General features: G+C 37.7%; 1 protein-coding gene across 2 annotated transcripts in view; it reads left to right on the top strand.

Moving 5' to 3' along the window:
- The window catches only part of ramp1 (receptor activity modifying protein 1), a 71,358-nt gene extending 53,554 nt beyond the window's left edge, over positions 1-17,804 (top strand). For both annotated transcript variants that reach the window (XM_042425435.1, XM_042425434.1), the window contains exon 4: positions 15,767-17,804. In XM_042425435.1, the coding sequence (XP_042281369.1) occupies positions 15,767-16,022 (256 nt within the window). In that variant the 3' untranslated portion in view covers positions 16,023-17,804. The remainder of the gene's footprint in view (positions 1-15,766) is intronic.
- The last annotated feature ends 4,834 nt before the right edge of the window (positions 17,805-22,638 follow it).

The raw sequence follows: 22,638 nt of genomic DNA, 5'->3' as shown, positions 1-22,638 counted from the left end.
TTGCAGTGGATGAGGTGCGTTTATATGATGTATGCAAGTCATACTGCAGCCAGGTGGTTGAGGCAGATGGTGGATGCACAAATCAAAAAACATCCTGAGTCCTGCATGTGGTCAGGTTAAGGCAACAAAAGAAATTTGGTCTCAGTTAAATGTTTATTAAGGAGACACATGGACTCAATATTTAACCAAGGCTATGATCTCTCCCTGACTTAAACCAAGTTCTGTGCGAGCCTAAACGTAACCATAAAAACAGTTTGATAATGCGTTAGTTGCTATGATTGTAAGAACATAAAATATGTTGTTATGGAACATTTTGCAGATATGTTCAGTATCATTATTTTGCAGCATCCCAAATATGTTCATTAACAATTCACACTCTTACTTCTGTTAATAAAACAGGGCTTCCTAGACAGACGATTGAAGGCTCACAACAGTGTTTTATCATGATAATGACTGCTACATCACGTTACTGCTGACAATATTTGAATGCATGTTGTAGAGTTTCAGAATTTATTAATGTTTTTTTCTTCCTCCCATGCTGCCAGTAGGTTTTCCCTTAATTTCAAAGCAGTATGATAGCTGACTCTTGAGAATTGCTTGAGTTGTATAATCCCTCACAGTAAACGTCAAGTCTGTATTCATTTTTGTAAGCAGTACAAAAATGAGGAACCGCATTTGCATCTGCAGACACGATGTTCACAATTCAAGCAATTTTCAACAGTCTGCCAATAGATTTTAATATTGTATGGAAATTAATTAAAACAAGTGGCTGCCTGGAAGGTATAAAACATATTCAAAAAAAGTGAAACACTAATGGTGAAATATTAAATGGAGTAAAACATGCAGCTTCACTGCTGTGGTCTTTTAAGGTGGAGAAAAGCAACAGTGCATTAGGTGTTTCACTCCAGCAGCGGTGAAACTATTGAGCAGCTTGTCATAACAGACAACTGTTTACATGCAAAATGCATGACTCATAATCACAAGCACAAATATCAGTCTACACCCTTTGCATACTAATTCATGTTCAAATGTTTACTAGTGGATGCGCAGCTCAGTAAATCAATATAAGATGTACTGTCAAGCTTGTCTAATTGCTTCCAGCAACTCTGCCCAGGGAGGTGATGCTTGCAAAATGGCAGTCACATCACCATGACTGAAGAGCTTTAGATAACCTGTGTCACCCATATTATCCTGAGGGGGGGAAAAAAAGGAAAATTGGGCAACTCAGTTCCTCATAGACACCAGAGAAGGCAGGGACGTTTATACCTGCAGAAATGTAGCAGGAAAAAAAGGGAGTTTATGAGAAATACTGATACATTTTTAATATTCCTACAACTGTCTCTGGATGCAGGAAGTCGCTGGGTGCACAATCAATGTATTGACACAGTGATGTTTAACTGAGATTAATCAAATTATTCTGATACTGGCTCCGCTGTGAAAGAAAAAAAAAATGCATCTGATGATGAATTTAGCTGTATGAAAAATCAGAGAAGAATGCTGTTGAAATGAATCAATTTGGTCCGCTAGCACTCAGGTATGTACGAGACACTTAGCAGATGGAAAATATGACACTTCTGCTAATGCAGATGGAAGGCAGATGGAAAGACATAAATATCCAACCGGAGACAGGAATGATAACACGTCACCATCTATGTTCAATTAGTACATTTTTGACACATGTTACTGACACTGTTTTTGGAAATGAACGAGCTCAGGGTCTGCATTTTAAATACTCATCTGACACTTGTCTCTGGATCACATAAACAAATAGATGCATAAAATATAATATGTCTATATCATTATAATAACAAATAAGGCAGAGAACACATCAGTGTGTTATTTGTTTTTTCCTCATTGCTAATTGTTCAAACCTCGCATTTTTGTGTCTAATTATACCTACATGAGATTACTTAATGAGTAATCAGGACATGCCCTTGTTGATGCTGCATAGATCAATTATATCAGATTAGTCAACAGAATCAGTACCATTTATACAAAACAGTACAAAACATATCTGCTTCCTAGCCACAACTGCTGTCTAAACTGGTTGCGCAGTTAAAGTGAGGTACGGCCATTTATAGCCAGCTTTGACACACAGTTCCCAGATCTACACAAATGCTAACTAGCCAACAATTCATCACATTCTTAACCATAAATCTTTATTTCCTTCGCTTTATTTCACTCTACATTATACTTTTCCCTCATTCAGCCGCAACTTTCATAGCTCTTGGTTCCCTGGAGCTTCTACGTGAGGTCAGAGTACCACAAGCTCTTCAATAATACACATGACACCCAGGTCACCACCTACGCTGGGAGGATGTGTGCCGATGTAGTCTGCATATGTAAGGCTGATGGTTTGAAAAGGCTCCTTTGTGGCAAATGAAGCTTATATTCTGTAGTTATTACATATCAAAGAAACAATTTAGTGGAAAATCGACTGGTATGAACTGACATATAGCTGGGAAAAAACAAAGACAAAGAAAATTAATAAATCAGGTGGAGGTGTAGGCCTATACTATAATTGGAGAGATGTTTAATTTAACGAGAGGATGATTATAAAACAGCTGGAGAGAAAAAAAAACAGAGAATGATGAAGGATTTGGTCATTTATTAAGCTGTCATGTCCAATTATTCAGTGCCATCAGCAACTCTGAACAAAGAGAGAAACAATTTAATTGCTTCAAGCCGATGGGCACAACTCCTATTATTAAGAGTCTGAGCCTTTACGGTGATCTTTTCTGCAGCCATTATAACAGAAGAGGCCTTCTGGCAAACAACTGGAGCAAGAATCTCTGTTTTTAATTCAATGGACATGGTGATTATAAGATACAACTTTTGTTGGAGCAAATGTCTAACAATAGCCAGACCTGATTCTCTGGAGTTGTCCTTTCATACATGTAGCACACAAAAGGAGATTTTGAGGAGATGAGGGGTGCAACCTGGGTAGAGTGTGGAGGAGGCAAAAGTAAGCACGCAAAAAGTATGCAGTTGTAATTTGGCAAAAACAGCTTTTATTTTATGAGAAATCACAGGAAGTCCTCTCTCCCATTGCTTCACAGTGGAGCATTTAGGTCACCCCCCCCCCCCCCCCCCCCCCCCCAACCAATAGGAACACTATAGTCACTTTAACTACACTGTCATTTTACTATCTATTTATTTATAACACCAATTGCACTACTGCTTACACCACTGTGTGTTTTCCTGTGTACTGTGCACACTCCTGCTATTACTTGGTACTTTTCATACTTTTGTACTTTTTTTTATAAATACTTTGGTATTTTATTATTATATCAGTATTTCACTCATTTATTCCCATATTTTCTGATTTTAACATGTGTTTTTATATATCTTATTGCACTGGCATGGCGAGTAATGTGAATTTCATTCCTACAATGTGTTGGAATGACAATAAAACCTTGAAACCTTGAAATCAGCAGTTTGGTAAACAAACACTCATAATAAATTCAAAGATCAGAGCTTTAGTGGCCTCACAATATACTTATAACAGTACTTAACACAGTGTGAAGTTTTGTAGTCATTTATGAGGATTGTCTCAAGGAGAGGGAATTATGTCCCACTATTACTTCTTCAGTTAATTACGGCAAAGCCCCAATGATATGTGAAGTGTATGCAAATAAAAGGGAAAAATGGAAATAAATAATGAGACCAGACTCTTCAAAGAAATCATGTTTTTATTATATAAATAAATATGGAAACGTGGACCTCCACAACAACACTAATATGCATTTGATGAAAAAAAAAAAAAAAGTTTAGCTGCCCTCCATCACTTTCTGAAAACTTCAACATCAACAACTGGAGATAATCCTCTGCTTATAAATATGTATGGGGTTGATTAACTATGCGTTTGCTTTAGTCAATCCATCTGCCAACCTCAGTAGCACAAGGCCCTGTAGACTGTAACTGCTCGTCCATCCACTCTGTCTGTTGGGTTAGCTGGCTAATTGTGGCACTTTATTACATTGCTGTTTTTAGCATGGTGGTATCTTAGTGTGGCCTTAAACACACACACGCAATCCTTTGGCATTATCTGGAGTTCATTCACACTCCAAAAACAACAGACGCTTTATTCTTTAATTTTAGTTTTCATTTGCTGTGTTAATAAAACAATTAGACACAAATTCTCCCAGGACTTCCAAAAAGAGCATGTTTGGTGTGCCTACATAATTAATTCCTGTAGCCTAGATGTGTCTCCATAAAAGTCTTCATTACAAGTCCTCATTTTCTCCTCTTTTACAGTTTGCATCATGCTCATTTAACGTACTGTGTTAACATTATATAACATATATACTTAAGGGAGCTTTGATGATTATTTTGGTATGTTTTAATTAATGTATAATCACCTGAAAATAAGAATTACTGTGTTTTCGTTACCTTAGAATGAGTCCTTTATATATACATATGGAGCGGGTCCTCTTCCACAGAGCCCGCCATGTTGCACCGCCCTGTTTCTACAGTAGCCCAGAATGGACAAACCAAACACACGTTCTAGAGAGGGCCTTTCGTGTTTTTTGCAAGTTTTTTGCCACCGTAGGTTCTCCTACACGCTTGGAGGGGGAGGGGGAGGGGAGAGGTATTCAGTTGGTTGCAAAATGCAACCTTAACGCTAGATGCCGCTAAATCCTACACACTGGTCCTTTAAAAACCAGCTTGTTCTCGACATACAGAAGGGGTGACATAAACGCAGGATCAGATTTCCCAATAAATCCAAAGACTGATATGTTTTTCATTAGTCCTAATTAAGGTCTCATTCTCTCATTTTGCCCTTGTCTCTTTTTTGCATGCCGCAGGCTCTTAGTTTAAAAATAGCTCTGTTTCTTCTTTTTACGAGAGCTTTTTTCCTGTGTGATTGTTGGAGGGTATTTCGGTCAGTCAGTCATGCATGCCTGTCAGCCGTCTGTAATAATTTAAAAATCCTATTTGTGGGGTGAGCTCACATTGGGTTCCGTGCAAAGTCTGGCCAGAAAATTCCAGCGAGCTCAGTAGTGTGGAAAGCTAATTGAAGTTCCCTTTCTGTGGACCTCTGTGATTAAACGGATGATTAGTCGTTGATTAGGAATGGATTGCTGTGTGGGTTTTTTTTTTTTATAGCTTTAATGACTGGATAACATCCAGCATTGCCCGGATTGTCGTGCGGCTGCAGCTGTTATGCAATGCATCTTTAATAGCATTAGGACAATGATTTGAATATTTGGCTCGGTTACGATAGTTTTCATGTGTATTAGCCTAATATGTCATAGCTGGATATGGACAATGAGTCATAGCGACCTGTCAGTAGCATCAGGGAGGAAGTAGCAGTAATGTAGTTCACACAGAAACCTACAATTATCATATGTTTGAGCCTGAGTCTTGGTCCACATCTACAAATGAAAATTGGGTTAAAGATGGGTCAAAATGGCTGATATACATTCACCTCCACGTCCATACTAATGTTGAAATATCTGTATTTTTCTCTTTGCCATGTCTAAAGAACAAATCTCTCCTTTTCTTTTCCTTTGTTGCTGTAAAAACAAGTCCAAGCCTTCATAATCTCCCTCCTGTATTGTCAGCTGATATTGGCATTTGCACACTTCAGATTTCATTTCGAACTTAGTATACATGAGCCCAAACACAACAAGAGATGTTTTTTCATGATTTAATTGATCCATATCTCTCGTTCTGAGTCTTTGCATCAATACTCCAAACATTCACTTTGAGGACTCATTGGTCCCACTGAGATTCATCTGTGGGAAAAGAATTTGGGATGAGTTTTCTTTTCCTCATTTTTCACCGTTTCCTTTAATTTTCTGTCTGTGTGAGTCCCTTTGCCTCTGTGTTTTTATCCCATCTCTTACAATGAGACACTGTCTCTCCACATAAACACACAGACACTATACAGATCTCTATATAGAATATCTTCTACCTAAGCTGTCATCTGTGCTCTATAATCATCTCTTTATATCTAGTACAGCAGCGTTCACAGGTTTCACTTGTGAAGAGAAGCAGATACAGTGAGTTTACAACACAGAGCAGTGGCGAGTGTTTTACATACTTTTCATTCCCTGAATTTTGCCTCTGAATTTCCTTCTGCTACATGTTTTTGGGGAGACTATCATTACATTTATATTTTGCTGTTGTGTTATAATACAATCCTAAAAAGACGCTAAAGGAAAGTTTTCAGTTATTTTATTATTTACATGCTGAAGTTTCTCTGTGCTCACTAAGACGTGTACACACAACCAGATTTTTGGACATCACAACTAGTCTGGAAGCCGATCTTGGTCCACTATGCAACTTGCAACTTACAGTGTGACATGGAAACTTGAAGCCTCCAGTTAGCAAACACTGAGAATGGACATTTAGTGAAGTGGGAGACATGTTGCGAAAAATACTTGCATATTCATAGATTCTGGATTTTCAGTGAGTTTCAGTGAGTTTCAGTTTTTTTTTAACTGTGCAACATCTATCTGACATATTATTATTCAAAGCAGAATATTTTTATTTTTCATTATTTTTCAAGTCTTAAAACACTTCTAGAGGGGAACTCTAAGGTTCTCTGTGGCGTTTTTGACCACTAGGAGCACACTGAAGCTTTTTTTTTGTGAGTGGGTGATTTGTGTATATCTTATGCACGCACACAAAGATATACATGCATACGTGATGCATGAGTATGCAGTACTGCAATAAACTTTTCTGCTGCCAGTTTTGGGCAATTCCACTGATCAACAGCAAAGAATCGCAGCAATGTGCCAACAAAAGACAGGGAAGAAAAAAACTAGCTGGAAAATATGGATGTAAACAATATATTGTTTACATCCATATTTTACAGCTAAAATACTGTTACTGTAAACAAAATTACAGTAAATTACTGTTTTTTTTACAGTAAGTTACTTGTCAATTGCTGCCAGTTAATTACTGTGATATTATTTTACAGTAAGTTACTTGTCAATTGCTGCCAGTAAATTACTGTGAATTTCACAGTAAGTTTTTTACAGTGTAGGTTTCAAAATACTTTGGGTCTCTAACTAAACTAAATGTGATTACCAGTTGGGTTAGTGAATTAATAATACAGATGTTAACACAGCATTTAATTCTTTTGTTAAACTACCATTATTAAGCAACTCACAATGACCAATTTCTCAATAATGATATTTAAAGCTGGAGATCATCATACGCATACATTCATCATGGTCACCGTCAGGTTCTGTGCTTGTTGTTTGACAGTTGGAACTGTTTGGACTTCTGTCTGTGTTTGGGACAGCAGCACCAGTACATCACGAATCGTAAATACTTGTGATTAATTGTGTTAAAAAAAGACTGTGCTGTCAGATCATAGTTACAGTAATCTGAGCGCCAGGTCTAGCAGAGATAAGACAGAATAAACATTTACACACACGAATGCACAAATCTTGATTCATCAGGTGACACACAAACAGAGTTATAAAGAGCATATCCCAATATAAACATACTTAAAGCACTCAGACACAGCTCTGAATACACATGCAATTATTCACACAAACACACACACATAAGTGTCAATACACACACCAATCACCAGTGACTGATTTGAAACAGATAGATAGAGAGAGAGGGAAGAAAAGTAAGACCAAATATGACCTGAAAAAAAAATAGTTTGTGTATTTCAGGGACAGAAACAACAAGAAGCTGCTGCAATATTTGAAAATCTTTGAAACTTTTCGAAATATTTCATCACTTTTACGTCTTCTGTAGGAATTCGAGAAAGAACTCCGACGCTCAGTCTCCCCTCAGAGGAACGGGGGTTGCGGGAGGTAGAATAACAAAGTAGAAAGTAAAGAAGAACATTTTGTCTGATGTGCTCAGTAGTGACAGTTTGGCCTGTTTTTGAATTTCTTTGGTTTCACAGGGAGAAATCTCACTCTTTCCGCTTTGTGGCCTCAGAGGTGATCTATCTCCTAGCAGTCATGACAGAAAGCTTCTGAACAGTAAATACAAATGATGTTTTTCTCGATGACGGCCTAAAATACTTACATAAGCTCCGGTTTAAGGTGATGACACGTGGTTCAATATTAGAGGACAGAGGATATAAATAGTGATAACTGGTCTAGTATATAAAATTGAGAATTGTAACAAAATCTTTATAGATACGTGTCTTTGTGTGACATGACAATAGTCTTTAATCTCCAATGTTTATTTGGTGCTTACTGACCCATTTTCCACAAAGGGATTTCTTTCTCGTCTTATCAGATGTTCCCGACCGTTATAATAGACAAAAGTTTAATGACAGTATCGCTGTTGATCAAAACTATTTGCAGTCTGCGCCAGGAAGCTGCTTTTGTTTGATCTCCTAAAAAACGTCTTTGTTCCTTAATCCTGTCTTCTGTAAAGTGTCGATAGAGGAGTTCAGAGGAACTAGACTGATAAACTAGACTGAACACGAACAACTAAAAACTTAGTGGGAAGTGCTGACCTGAATTCCGTTTAGAGGCTGCTGACTCTACTAATTGTAGATGACAGAAATCCTTTTTTTTGGTTTTGACAGGATGTTCAAATCAGGGAAATTAGTTTTTTTAATCAACAGGAGAATGATGAGACCTGGCATAACAATCACATGGTGGAGGGGGAGATGCATTTTATCTGCATTATTGTTGAATAGTTCAGAGCCTATAAACTGATCACAATTGGATTTATAGTTAGTTTGTTAGACCTGTTTCAATGGGTGCAACAATGATTAATATACTGTGAGAAAGGTTTATTGAAACTGTGGCGCTAAACTGACAATGGTTGAGGATAAAGTTTGTGTCTTTATAGCTCAATTATGGCATGAATATTTGCAAGGGCTAAAATTTACATTGCATATACTTACTGCTGTAACTTTACCTCTGCATATATATTGTAGATTTTGTTTCCATTAGAGTATGTCTGTTCAGCCAGCAAGTTAAACAATTAAGCAAGAAAATAACATATGAACAAACATGAACATAGGTTTCAGACAGAAGTTATGTTCATGTTATTTAAAGAGGACATATCATGCACATTTCAGGTCTATATTAATATTCTGGGATTCTGCTGGTATACCTTTGCATGATTTACTTTAAAAAGCTCCTTACTTATCTTATACTGGCTCTTTATGCAGCCCCTCAGTTCAGCCTCTGTCTGCAACAGGCCGTTTTAGCTCCCGTCTCTTTAAGGCCCCCCCACCTGATGAGCCCACTCTGTTCTGATTGGCCAGCTCCCAGAAACTGCTCCTCTGTCGACCATTTGTCTGTGATGTGTGTACATGTGAATGCTAAGGTAGAGACATGATGTAATGCACCTCCTTATATACAGTATATAATATGCTCAGTATCCAGTTTGTCAGGTCCACACACTGTTGCTACAACAGTCTAATACAACAGCCCTGCAGTATGTGAAGGTTATAATGTTTAGATTTTGTTTAAACAGCCGTAGAGGTGTAAATTCAATTTGTGGTCATTTTGAAAGAGTTGCTCTTGATATTGCTTTATACAGAGAAGTGTTTCTAATATTTTAACCACCCCATTTATATAAATAAGGTTAATATGGTTTATATCTCCATCAAGGTCACAAAATCTTTTCAATTTGTCATTCTGAAAATATAACATGTACAAACATTTGGACATATTTTTAATGTGCATCTGGATCCAGATCCACACCGAAAACAAATTACTCATTCTCTCCTAACTTTCCACTGAAAACAATCTCCTGGGCAGAGATAATGATGTTTATTGTTGCAGTTACTGTGGATATCTCATTGACCTCACAGTTCTGCCTTTGGTGATTTGACCAGAGCATTCTATATAAAATGATTTTTTTATAAATATTTTTATAAGTAATTTCATTTATTGACCAACATATCTATCCATCTTACCCACCAGGCTCTGTGAATGTCATTTAGTGGAATAAAAGGACAATCCGGCTTATTTCTAGAGTCACTAGAGCAGCTCTGCTCTGTGTTGCTTTTATTTATTCATCATCCAGGTTTTATTAATTCACACTGTGCTCCTCAGTCAACAAATCAAACTACTTAAGACAGCACGCCCCTGCCTAATTAAGCTCCCCCTGTCCTTCATCCATGTGGGATATTTTTATAATAAATATAGTCAGTTTAGGCTGCCTGTATATATTTGTTTGTATCTCTATCTGTCTATTCCCATCTCTCCCTTCCTATACATTATGATTTGATTATTTTTAAACAGGAAGAAAAATGAATGAGATTGCCTTTATTTATTATGATCCCTTATAATACTTACTTCTCAAAAAAAGGAAAGAAGGAAGGATCAAACAACTTTACAATAACTATATTATATCTATATAAAACTATAGTATAACCCCACGATCCCAACATCCCAAAGGAAGAGACATTTGATATAGAAATTTAAGCAATGAAATAATAATGAAAAACAAAAATCAATAACAATAATATATAATAGGTTTGGCTCAGGGACTATCTTAAGGCTTATTTGTTTTATGGATCCTCTTCCATCTCACATCAAACAGTTTAGCTATAGATTCCTGATCCTGTGATTTATCATCTCCATTTTATAGATTTAGTTGTCCTTCCATGTGCTTAGCTGTGGTGCTGCTGGTTTCGACCACTTTTTTGTTATCTGCTTAAGTGCTGCTGCTCTTAAAATTCCAAAAAAAGATATTTATCAGTTTGCTGAGTGAGCGGCTGTGATGTTCTACACAGTAATAATTGCTCAGCAGGCCCCGAAAGGAGTTTGCACCGAATGAGATCTACTGGCGTCTATTAAACCTTTTTTTTTTTCATTTACACATGCACAAACTGAAACTTCTGTGAAAATTCATGTTCACACCTTAAAATACCATCATGCTAGTTGTATCTGGAGATTATTTTTTCATGATCACAGGTGATACATAAACACAGGCTGAAATCATTAAGTCTTTAATCCCCTTTTTATCTTATATTGCATACGTCATTTCACACACAACTGTTATATTTAAAGAATTTTAGGTTCATGAAAAAAAATATTGTCTTATGGTATGAGATATGCTGATTTTCCTCCCAAAACTGTGTTTTGAATGCTGTATTACAGAACTATAAAATATCCATCATCTATGTTGAGTTTGCCCTTTAGTACCATACAGGCAGGTCTACTTAGTAAAGCTTCGATGTTATTCTTTGCTTTTTCAGTTTAAATATGGGAAAAGAGTCTCTTCTAATGAACAAAATATGATCAATCTCTCCCTGCTATTGCAGGCTCTTCATTTGTTTTCTTATCCGTGTCGCTATTTTCTATTTTAGAGAATGCTTTTAACTTTAAAATAGCGAACATGACTCATGTAGAAGATCAACAATATGAGTATCAGGGGATTTAAAGTGATTTGAAATAGGAGCAACAGAAACTCCATTACTGTTTCGAATAAACAATGCTTTAAGTTGTCTCTTTTCTCGAACCATTTATGTAAACCCTTGCTTAGCTGTCCCGATGTTTAAACTCAATTAGACAAGCAGGAATAGACAAATCAGGCAATGGTGCTCAGGCTCTGGCGCTTTAACATCAGCGTGTAACTGGATGAGAGTGTCCGGCTTTCTGAGTAAACTTAATACTTTTAATACTTGTTAAGCCTGATGTAATCAAAAGGTTTCAGCCTCAAAAAATGTTGCTAAAGTTGTCCAACACAAGAGTCACAGGCTTTCTTTCTGCACTGAATGTACAGCATATTCAATTGAAAACAGGTTCCTTACTTTCTTTTTTCTTCTTTTTTTTTCTGTTACAACCTTCAGATTGAACCATTTTAATGTCTCTGCACCTACCAGCAGCCAGCAGTAACCCTGCTACCACTCTGCAGTCACTGAGAGAACAGAAAATTAAACATTCTGTATTTTGGAGCCTCCATCGGTGGTCTGGATGAAACTTGTTTCATTTAAAGTTTGAGTGAGGAGCAGCAAAAGAGGCCACCAGCTCTGTGTCTCCATGTTGACATTAGTGATACTTTTAATCCTCGAGTCGCACCTCTTTAGTATATAATTAAAGTCGACAATCAGTGGTAATACTATCGGTCATGGCTCTCAGGGGTGGGATGGAGATCAGCTCTGGATGTCAGCATGAGAGAGAGAAACAATCAGGGTAAAAGGGAGGTGGAAGAGGGATTAAATAGATGGATGAAGAGGCCAGAGATGATATGACATGTTAATCGAGTACATTTCACACACTCCCTACTGTTTTGTTTCCCCTGTCTTATCCCTGCCAATTCTGTCTTTTTTTTTTACTTATTAATTTGAAAACACTTATAAATACATTTACTGGTAACACATGCATAATACATACAAGCATGTTCCTTCTGCTTCACAAATACAATTGCCCCGTGGCCTTTCAGAGCCAATGTTGGGCAATGAAATAGCGGTTGAATAGTTAAAAAGACATCAGCACAGAACTGAATGTCTTGGGCAAAGGCAACGCACATGCTGGGTTCAACCTGCAATAGCTGTTTTTTTTTTTGGTTTGTTTGTTTGTTTGCTTTTTTGGCCACTTGGGGGCAGTAGAAACTAGTTGTGAAGACAACATTGTCCTATCATCACCTTTTAAGTTGATATGTTGAACTTGTTAGCAAACAGTTGCTTATATCCACATCAAGCAGTTACAGAGCAACGTTATTGTTCATTCGGAGTTGTGTTTCTTGCCACTTGGCGAATATAAGTCCAATCTCTCTTAACTCTGTTTTTGGTCTCCACCAACTCCTGAGGGAAATATCTGGCTCTTTAGCTGCTAAATGCTCCAATATGTTCACCAATGAGTCATTAACTCTGTCTGTTTGCCATTTGGTGCTGAACAGGTAGTCTAGACTGGGTTTTTAGACATTTTTCTTACTGAAAACAGCTGTGGCCTCAAAAATGCTTTCAGTGTGGTGAGAATATACCAAAACAGTAAAGTAGCAGCCAGACAGCTAAACAATGAGCTGAAACTCGCTATAAAGCTCCTTAAAGCCGAGGGGAGCTGATAATTCTCTGTAGGTTTATCACTACAAGTGATAAATCCTCTGACATTACACATTATCATTTGAGAGGAATGTTAAGATAGAGCTGAAACTGCTTGCTTTTAAAAGATAACATTATTTTAACCAATACAATATATATAACTGCTAAATGGCTTTATGATAGGCTTTTTCATTTTGGACTCTGTTTAATAAGGTTGGCTGATTCAAAGGAAATTGTTATCCATAGAAAATACATAGGAGAGTACATTCAGCACACACGCTGTATGCACAATACAGGTAGGTGCAACATTCTCTTACCCTTACAAAAGCTGCACACAGTCAGGTTTAATTTGATGCTAACATTGGCTTCATGAGGTGAGCTGGTAACCAACTACATCTTTTTTGTGAAAACACCCCTGCCTCAACTCCGCTGTGACTTCTTTCAGTCGGTGACTCATAAACATTCCCAGAAAACCTCAGTGCTCATTAGACAAGGAGCAGGACCAGAATTCTTTTTTTTTCTCATCTACAACTGATTTATAAAATCTCAAGGAAACAGCAGAGGAAGGGAGGTGCACCCAGACAGAGTGAACTTGCCACCCGAAGCAAACACAGTGCTCTGCAGAGCTGGTCCCATGCCAACCAGCCCTGAGCTGTTTACATCTACTGAACTTCCACAAAGAAACATCTTGTGTTAAGGCGCATCATCGCAAGCTGTTAGAATATTGATCAAAAACACATCTGAGCTGCGTAGATCAGAAAGGACAGACTGACATTCTTTACCAGATGAGACAATGTTTCGATATTAACAAAGCTTATTATATTTTACTTTTTGAAATGTTTACTTTCAACAGATTAAAAAAAGAGTGAGAATCTGAACATCCGAAGCCTCATCGACTTACTGTTTTTACTGCTGCACATTTACTGTATGGCTCAGTCTCAGTACTCTCATTAAGTGTGTAAGTGTCTGCAAAAGACCCAGCAGCCTGTTGCACCAGTTGAACATAGGTTTGATAGAAAGGTAAAGGTGTAAAGGTATTACTAACTGCCACATTTTCATTTCTACTTGTGCTAAAACTTAATGTAGACTGTAATCAAAACATTGTCGCAGAAAGTGATGCTTCACCCATTGCATCATTTGTGTATCACTGGAAAGAATGACATTAATGGGATGGCTGTATCACACATAAATGTAGTCATAAATAATACAAACTGGAAGAAGAGCCTTTTGAAAACTTCCATCTTGGTGAAATGATTCTGCCGAAGTCATCGCCTAAATGTTTTCAACTAAGTGACTTCAGCCGGCAGTTCCATCTCAGGTGAATGCAGCACAGCACATATACCGAGCATACATGTCATTGTCAACATAGATAAATAAGTTGGTGTCTTATGGACTAGAAATCAGTTGGGTGGCTGCCAGGCCTTTAAGCCATTAGAAAACCTCAATCAGTGGTGTCTGTGTGGCGCCTGTACGTGTGAATCTGTGCTTGAACCTTATATACTATATTTGTTATGATGTATCTGACCTTCTAATTTGTGCAGCTGCAGTGTCCTCTGTGTGCTCAGCTATAATCATGGGTCACCAAATCAGTTACAGCCCTTGAAGCTAATCTACTCACTATGGAGAGGGAGCGACAAACACACACATTTTATATCTAAACAATAGACTCGGTACAAAACTACTCTCTTTTTTCCCCTGAAGGTTTCTATGAAGTGTTTTGCATTTTGAACCACCTGGGCAATCTTTTATTTTATTTAATTAAATAACTTACTGAGCTTTCACATTATTATTTCTAACCTAATACTGTGTATTTTAAGATGTATTTAATGTTTTGCTTGACAAACCCTTCCATCCATTCCAAGGAGATGTAACTCAGTTCCTGTCCATAATTTCTAAATTCTGTAAACTATGAAAAAAAAATGCTCATATTGTTGTAACAAGATGAAATCCTGAAATCTACAGATCGTCATTTATTAGAGACAAAGCAGGCTCATTTTGCATTGATCACTATGGATATAAGTTCATCCCATTCAGCTTAAAGAGTTTCATAAAATGAAGGATGGTAGATTTCGTCAACACATAAAAAACATAAGTTAAAGATGAAAATGATCATGTCTATGTAAGAATTTCTCAATTCCTGTACATTGATCCCGAATTGTGCGTAAACTATATAACTTAGCAACCGTAACAAGGCACGTGTCCAGCACACTAGTTTACTACGTACATAATCTAGCATTACTTTCAAGCCCAACAGTTAGAGTATCATCAGTAAACTACATTAGTTTGTTTTGTTACAAGTTTCATTAAAAAAAAAAAAAACAAACACCTCATTCACAACTAGCTCATCCACTGTGTGGACGCTGGTGTTGTTATCAGATGTTAGCGGGTAACGTTAGCGGCTTTGTCCTGTTCTTTATTGGATTTTTGAAGTTTACGCTCCAGAAACCAAAACTTTTCAATACATTTTGCTAAAAAAGAGAGAACTGTGGATTTTGTCCCCCATCACTTACATTGTAAGCATATTTAGTGGAGAACTTTTAATAGTCAGTATGAACAGGAGGAATGATTACAAAACTTGTTTGAATGTTCTTATGGACACCTGATATTGTTTTAAGACAGACTTGAAGAATTGTGAACCTCTCCTTTGAGTTTGAAATGACTTTAGGTGCTTAAAATCATATCGAATGTCACAGTGACCAGGGCATCTGGTGAGCAAAACTTTTCAAAATGATGTTGCAAGTGAGTAATGTGACTCTTAACATGATTGTTCTGGGGCTTAGCGAATGGTCCACTGACCCTTTTCTTTTCCTTTGTGTCACCAACATGCAGACTCTACGGTGAGCTGACAAACTGCACGTACCTGGTTGCGCTGAAGATGGAGTGCTTCTGGCCCAACCGGCAGGTGGATGAATTCTTCATCGGAGTACATAAGCACTACTTCCACGACTGCTCGCTGTCTGGACGTCTCCTAAGGGACCCACCCAACCGCATCCTGGGTCCCTTCATTGTGGTACCCATCCTGGTCACCCTCCTCATGACTGCCCTGGTGGTGTGGAGGAGCAAACGCAGCGAGGGGATTGTTTAGTGACGGGAAGGGAAGGAGGGGGGGCAAGGTCACTCAAGACAAGAGGTACTTTTTGTCCCTAAGGTTGCTCCATATTCACCCTCAGTGACCAAAGGATCTCTTTTCCTGAGTGCTGGTGTTTTGGGAAGGGGTGTCAGTTGGTCCAGAATCACCATATTACGGACCTTAAAGAGGAGCTACAGGAGATAAACTTAAAGCTGGATCCTTCTTCAGAGATGCTTAAAAGCATCAATTCTCATGATGACAGTCGAGCAAGCACTGAACCAGGACAGTGACTGGTGGAAAGATATTGTAAATGTAAAAAAAAAAAAATCACTTTTATTGACAGAAACTTCTTCAAAGAATCTTGGATGTGCCGATAATGCCACCACGCATACAAGGAGCTAACAGCTATTTTTGGAGACCATAAAAATAACTGTCACCTATTATACAGCAAACAGCAACACAGGAATAAAACGAAGTGCTGAACTTTCCCCAGGAGACCAGTTTACACTATGACAAGGATACAACAAGGAAGTTACTCAGACCTCTGTTAGGGAACCCAGGGATTTCAGATTTTATTCTGTAAATATATGAATATGAGATTAATCTGTCAGTGGACTGTCCGAATATCTTTGTAACGCAATCAAAAAGCAAACCATCGTATTCTAAATTAATTTCTCTCAGATATAAATTTGTTTCCATGTCATGCGAAGATACCTGATTTTTAACAGATGTGTGTTATATACTAAATATATACTCTGTATCTTGCAAAAATGGCTTACTGTCACACTGTCAAGCTACAGTGGGAGTAGAACGTGTCTGTTTTTAGTTTTCATTTCCTTTCCCCTGCTCATATGAGACTCTTGGCATACCTGCAGCTAAATCTCTGTCCTGACGAGGAAACAAATATCGTATATGTATAAGCCAGCTGGAAAATTGCAGGAGATAACGATGTCACAGCCTGAAGATCGGCCAATGTGCGGCGCAGGTGAAAGTCAGCACAACACAGAGGGCTGCGGTCACTGCACTGGGGTTAAGGCCTCAATTAGGACTGGCTGTGATGATGTTGTGTTCTGCAGCTTCCACCCTCCATCCATCACCAAGGAAACTAAAATGAAGAAATGCCAGCAGACACACACTGGTGAAACTGTTTCAGGATGAAGGCTTTTAGAGCCAAGAAACACAGGCAGATGTTTGGGGACTGGAAACTGTTAATTAACCAAAAAAGTCTCACAACCTGCCCAATTTTTCTTCCATAAACACCCCTGTTATCCATGTTTTTGCTGTGTGGAGAGACACTGTCCCAACAATTACGCATATTGATTGCATCCAATTGATTCAGTTATGTGGAAACGTTAAAAAAGAATGAAAAAGAACAAAGAGTAAAAATTCACAGTGGAGAAATCACAATTCTAACTACAGAGAGAACATAAAGCAATGTATTAAGTTAGCCAACGCACATCTCTGCTAAACGTTGCCATCGCCTAAAGCACAGTTTGTGTATTGTGGACCTTAGGTTTCTATTGATTTATGATCTCCCAGTGTGGTAGAGTGTGCCGTGTGAACTGTTTCCTCATTGATATTTTTGAATGCCCTCCATCCTCTATAGGTCCATTGAGCTGTAACCTGCCTGTCAGCAAAACACACACACCCACACTTCCGCAACATGATCTTGCTTTGTACTTTGTGCCAAAAGCTCTTGGAAAGTAGAAGAAGGCGGTGTTTGCTATTTTGTTGGAGTGACTTCTAATGATTGAATTTTAAAATCTATGATCATGAAGAAAAGTTAAATAAAATGTCTTATTAATGTGTCTGACACACGTCGGGATTGGCACTTCTGTTTCTCACGAGGTAGAGAGGAATGATGAATCCTGCACTAATATAGACGTGGCTGAATGCACAAAGTTGAGACATAATGAATGCACTGGGTTCAAGCCACCATGTCATTTGCTTAAGTGTGACAAATATAAGGAAAGAGCTTTATTTAGTAAAGTATAAACAAAACAAAAAGCTTTTTTTGGCACAAACTATTACACCCTCCAGAATTACTGGTATATGTAGGAAGTAAGCCTAATCACTTTCCCATTTTCACAGAGATGCACTGAGACATAGCAGAGTAAGAGTAAATGACGTACATGTCTCATCTCATTATATCTCACACTAGATTCTTCTATTCTATCTATTCTATCACACACCATGTGTAAGTTCAGCCCAGAGCTAAATGGAGCATACAGCTTGTTCTTTTATTGCTTCTTAGGTTAAAAGGACTATCTGTCTTTTAAAGGTCAGTCTTGAAGTTTTGCAGGCAAATTCAAGTCTCAAGTCATTCAAGACAGTCAAAGTCCAGTCCCAGGACATTCAAGACAAGTCCAAGTCTAAGGTAAGTGTAAAGTTATTTGAGACAAGTGCAACTCAAGTTTCAAGTCATTCGAGACAAGTCTCAGTCACATGTCGAGTCCAATATGAATACCGAACATTTTACTTTCCTGTGTCAGTCGTCAGTTTGTACATAGTTTACAGGTTCTTTCAGTATGAAGGTCTAATAATGAAATAGGTGTGTGGTTATGTAAGGCCTGTCTGACGCTGTCCTACCTTTTTTTTTTATTGTTCTGGGACTTTACCAGTTAACACTTAAAAGTTTTTGCTTTCACGTCTCACGACGAAGTGTTTACACAATCAAGCCTCACAGGAGTCTGGTCCAAGTCACGACTTCAGTCTCAAGTCTGCAGCTCCGTCATGAGATCGGTTTTACAGGGAGGAGGAGGAGGAAGAGGAGAGGAGGACTCTCATTAACCGGTCGATTTGTTAAGAAAAGTATTGTGTAACCCTACACACCCTGCTGCATGGAAATTTAATGAGTGCTTCCTCCATCCTCTAGAGCCAATCATATGCTAACAAGAGCAATTAACACCGTGTTTGTCCTATGTTGGTTTTACTCAAACAGATTCACACTTTGTGTACCAGTTAGTCGTTGCACCTGTAAACAACAATTAGGAAACAAAAAGTTTTGTTAACAAAAAATGTTGAAGTCCCATGTTACTTTCAAGCAAACTTCTGAGATAAGTGCTGTTAACTTAACAGGATAAGAGCTTTAGTAGAGCCTAGTAAATCACCATGAAACATTTTAAAACATCAGGAAAGTCTCTTACAATAATGTTCCACTCTAGAAACAATGTAAGTAGATACAGTAAGGTTATCATTATGTACTGACAGGAATTTCAATGTTTCATGAATCATGAATTCAATCAATACATTGATTTTGTTTATAACTGTCAGCATATTTGGGAAGGTTTGTGTGTTTGGGGACACATAAGTGAACTTTTTCCCCCATCAAATACACTGCAGGCTCTCTCTTCATGGTCCATTTAAAGGGTCTGCTTACTTAAATTACTAAATATAGTAAACTGTTTATCTCAGTTACCTCTAGTGGAATCTATCCGTCCAGATACAAGGTGAATGTAATTCCATTTGTGTGCTCAGAGCATTTTAAAAGCCTTTTTTTTAAAAATTCAATAGCAACATCTCTTTCCAGAATCAGTGTTCACTGGATAATCCACAAAATGTACTGTCTGTAATTTCCATGAGAACAATGTCTGCTGAACAAACCGTCCACAATAAGATTTGAGAAATGTTTACGTCTTTTACCACCGTAGCATTGTATTGGGGAGGAGGCAGAAATCTCAGAAATGGACAAATGAAAAAGAGCAATCTGAGGTAATCTGAGTATACAAGATAACAAACTCTGCTGTTACATTTCTATCAATACTTTGTGACAGTTTCACTGTATTTTTTGTGTCTGCTTAAGTCGTTATCTTGCTCTCTACCATTTTCCAAACAACCCGTCCATCCATCTGAAATCCTACCTGCCACCCTCGTCTCATTAACGTCCCTGTGAAGCCATCAGTCTGTCAGTTAAAACACAGTCAACCTGTCCTTGATGTAATACAAAAGTTTATTTAGACTGTCACATCTTTTCATTAACACAAATAAAACAAGGTTTAAAAAGAAGTAGAGCATCTAATGCTAAAAACAAAACTACAAATACTGAAAACATTGCATTTAAGACCACCGAGCACTTGCTGTCAGCCAAAGACGTTTCCACCCACTCGATCTCACCCAGTCAAAGATTTGACTCTCCCTTGTGAATGATTTATGGAAGAGAAAGGCAACCTGGGGATATTCATACGCTTAAGCCACACGTGACCACGGGAAGGTCAGTGTATTGTGACAATAGCAATGATGCACCAACTTGCTAATTATTTTAAAATAACCAAGGTTAGTGAGTGGGTGGAGGTCAGAAAGGTCAGGCTCAAAGTCTGAAATATTTCCCCCCCAAGTATTTTTCTTGTTTTGTTGTTCAGATACATCAAATCGTACGAAATTGTTGTTGGTACAACAGTTTAAAGTTAACACATATCACTGAGTCACACTGAAGCTTTGTCTGTAAAGATACATTCATGATTAGAAAGGATTTATTATACATAATGTTGCACTTTTAAACTGTATGCAAGAAGAAACTAACTTTACAGGTTAAAAATCAGTATGCAAAGCGCTTCAGTACATTAATAAAAAAATGAATCCATAAATTTCATCAGTGGTAAGTTTATAAAATTGTGCTTAAAGAGGGAATTTTATTTATTCATTTTATACAGAGATTATAAGCATCATTCTTAGTTATTACAGGTCACATTATACTTCAACTTTTTACAGCAACTTCTTTACTCCATTCATATTTCTAAGCTTTTCTGAAAAGGTTAATCATAAAGTGATGTATGGTAATCCTTATCAGGAAAATACCTGCACACTGTTAGCTGCCGTTTCATAGTTTCTATACATAATTATTTGCATTAGTCACCACTGTGTGAAATTAGTTTTCTACTCTTACCTGTAAAGTATTCATTTATATCCAAAGAATACCTAAGAGAAATCTGACATCACTAGTGACTCAGCCCATTTTACCACATCAAATCTAGGTCGCTCACTGACACTTTGCTTCTCGTTCTCAGCATCATATCATTGTTTTCCTCATTTCTTTACTGCATAGCTAATCACTGTTATGGTGAAATACAACCCAGTTTGCATTTATTGCAAATCACCTTGAATAATATTGTTGATTAAATTAATTCTGAATGTGCAATAGCTCCGTACCTCTCGGGAAAAGCGCTCATACAGATTAAACAGCACTGACTCACCTGGCAGATCAGTGTGAACATGCTGTAGCTGATAAACTGAAAATGACACAGTGTTAATGACACCACTTACCTTCCAGTGTGTACATAAAACATCCAGACATCAGAATGAGTCATTTAAAGGTGACACTAAGCATTAATTAGCCAGCAATCACATACACAAACAACAAAATCTTGAAACCATTTTCCACTGACTGCACAATTACAATAATGATTAACCAGCATGCTGCAGAGTCATTCTGCTGCAGAGTGGTGCATGAAGGAGGAAGCAACAGAGACATATTCATAAGTATGCACCATTATTATAATGAATATTACACCAAATATACTTACTGAACACATATTTACACTATTCACAGCTATAGTACCTGACATAATTACATTATCAGGTAATACCACAAGTTAAAACAATGTTTTCTCCAGTAGGACATGGATGGAAATGTCACTGATTCTGTTTCTGTTTGTTCTGCAAATAAGGAAAATTTATAATCCAAATAATTTGTGTCTGTGTGTCCTTTTGGAGAATAAAGCCTCTGCCTCAGAGCGTGAGACTGACCTGTTGAAAATGTTTGCTGTGGCTTGGAAGATAAGATGCTACTTGAGAGGAACCAGGACACACGCATACATGCGTGCATGCAGAGCAGTTTAACTGCAGACAGATGATCTGGCTCAGCCGAATAACAAAATCACACTGGAAACACACCCCAGGGTTGTATTTGGCATCATTTTCATCTAGATTGATCGTGTTTTGTCTTTATAACTCACAGATCTCTGACCTGCCGCCTTCTGTGTTTATAGTTCTCAAAGTCGCTCTGTTGCATCTGTACAGTACAGTATGTCTCACTGTCATGAAAGCAGAGAAGTCTGTTATCCAACTATCTTTGGACTTAACTGTGGTTTTCCAGTATTACAAAGCTGGTTCACATTTAAATGGGGTAGGTCACCATATGCTGCAGGGCTAACTTGCTCTGGAGCAGATGATCAGAACCTATCAACAGCCTGACTGTTGACCAATCAGATCACTGGAAAGAAGGAGTCATTCCTACAGGACCCTAATATGGACAAAAGTACTGAGTTAACAATAAAATGACAAGTAATAAAGAGTAATAGAGACATCAGACATCTGCAGTTGATTTTCCAGTGATTCCATCTCTGCAGAATAACATGAGGCATTATTGTGATGAAAAAGTATACATGCTATTGTCTTTTGTTAGAAAAAAAAGCTCCCAGTAGTTTATAAATGCTACATTTCTTTCACATAGACTTCAGAATCAGAATCAGCTTTTATTGTCATAGTTCAAGACAATGAAATTACAGAGCAGCTCCCAACACAAAGCGTTGATAAAAAGTAAGGAACTTAAAACAAACAGTAATGCCCAGTCCATTGAGTTCTATATTACACTCCAGTTTAAATAAAACTCAGTGTTATGGTGGTGCGAGGGACT

This window comes from Thunnus maccoyii, chromosome 11, assembly GCF_910596095.1.
Source record: "Thunnus maccoyii chromosome 11, fThuMac1.1, whole genome shotgun sequence".
NCBI classification, from domain to species: Eukaryota; Metazoa; Chordata; class Actinopteri; order Scombriformes; family Scombridae; genus Thunnus; species Thunnus maccoyii.
The sequence above is the reverse complement of the archived record's forward strand: the minus strand, read 5'-3'. Positions and strand labels throughout refer to the sequence as shown.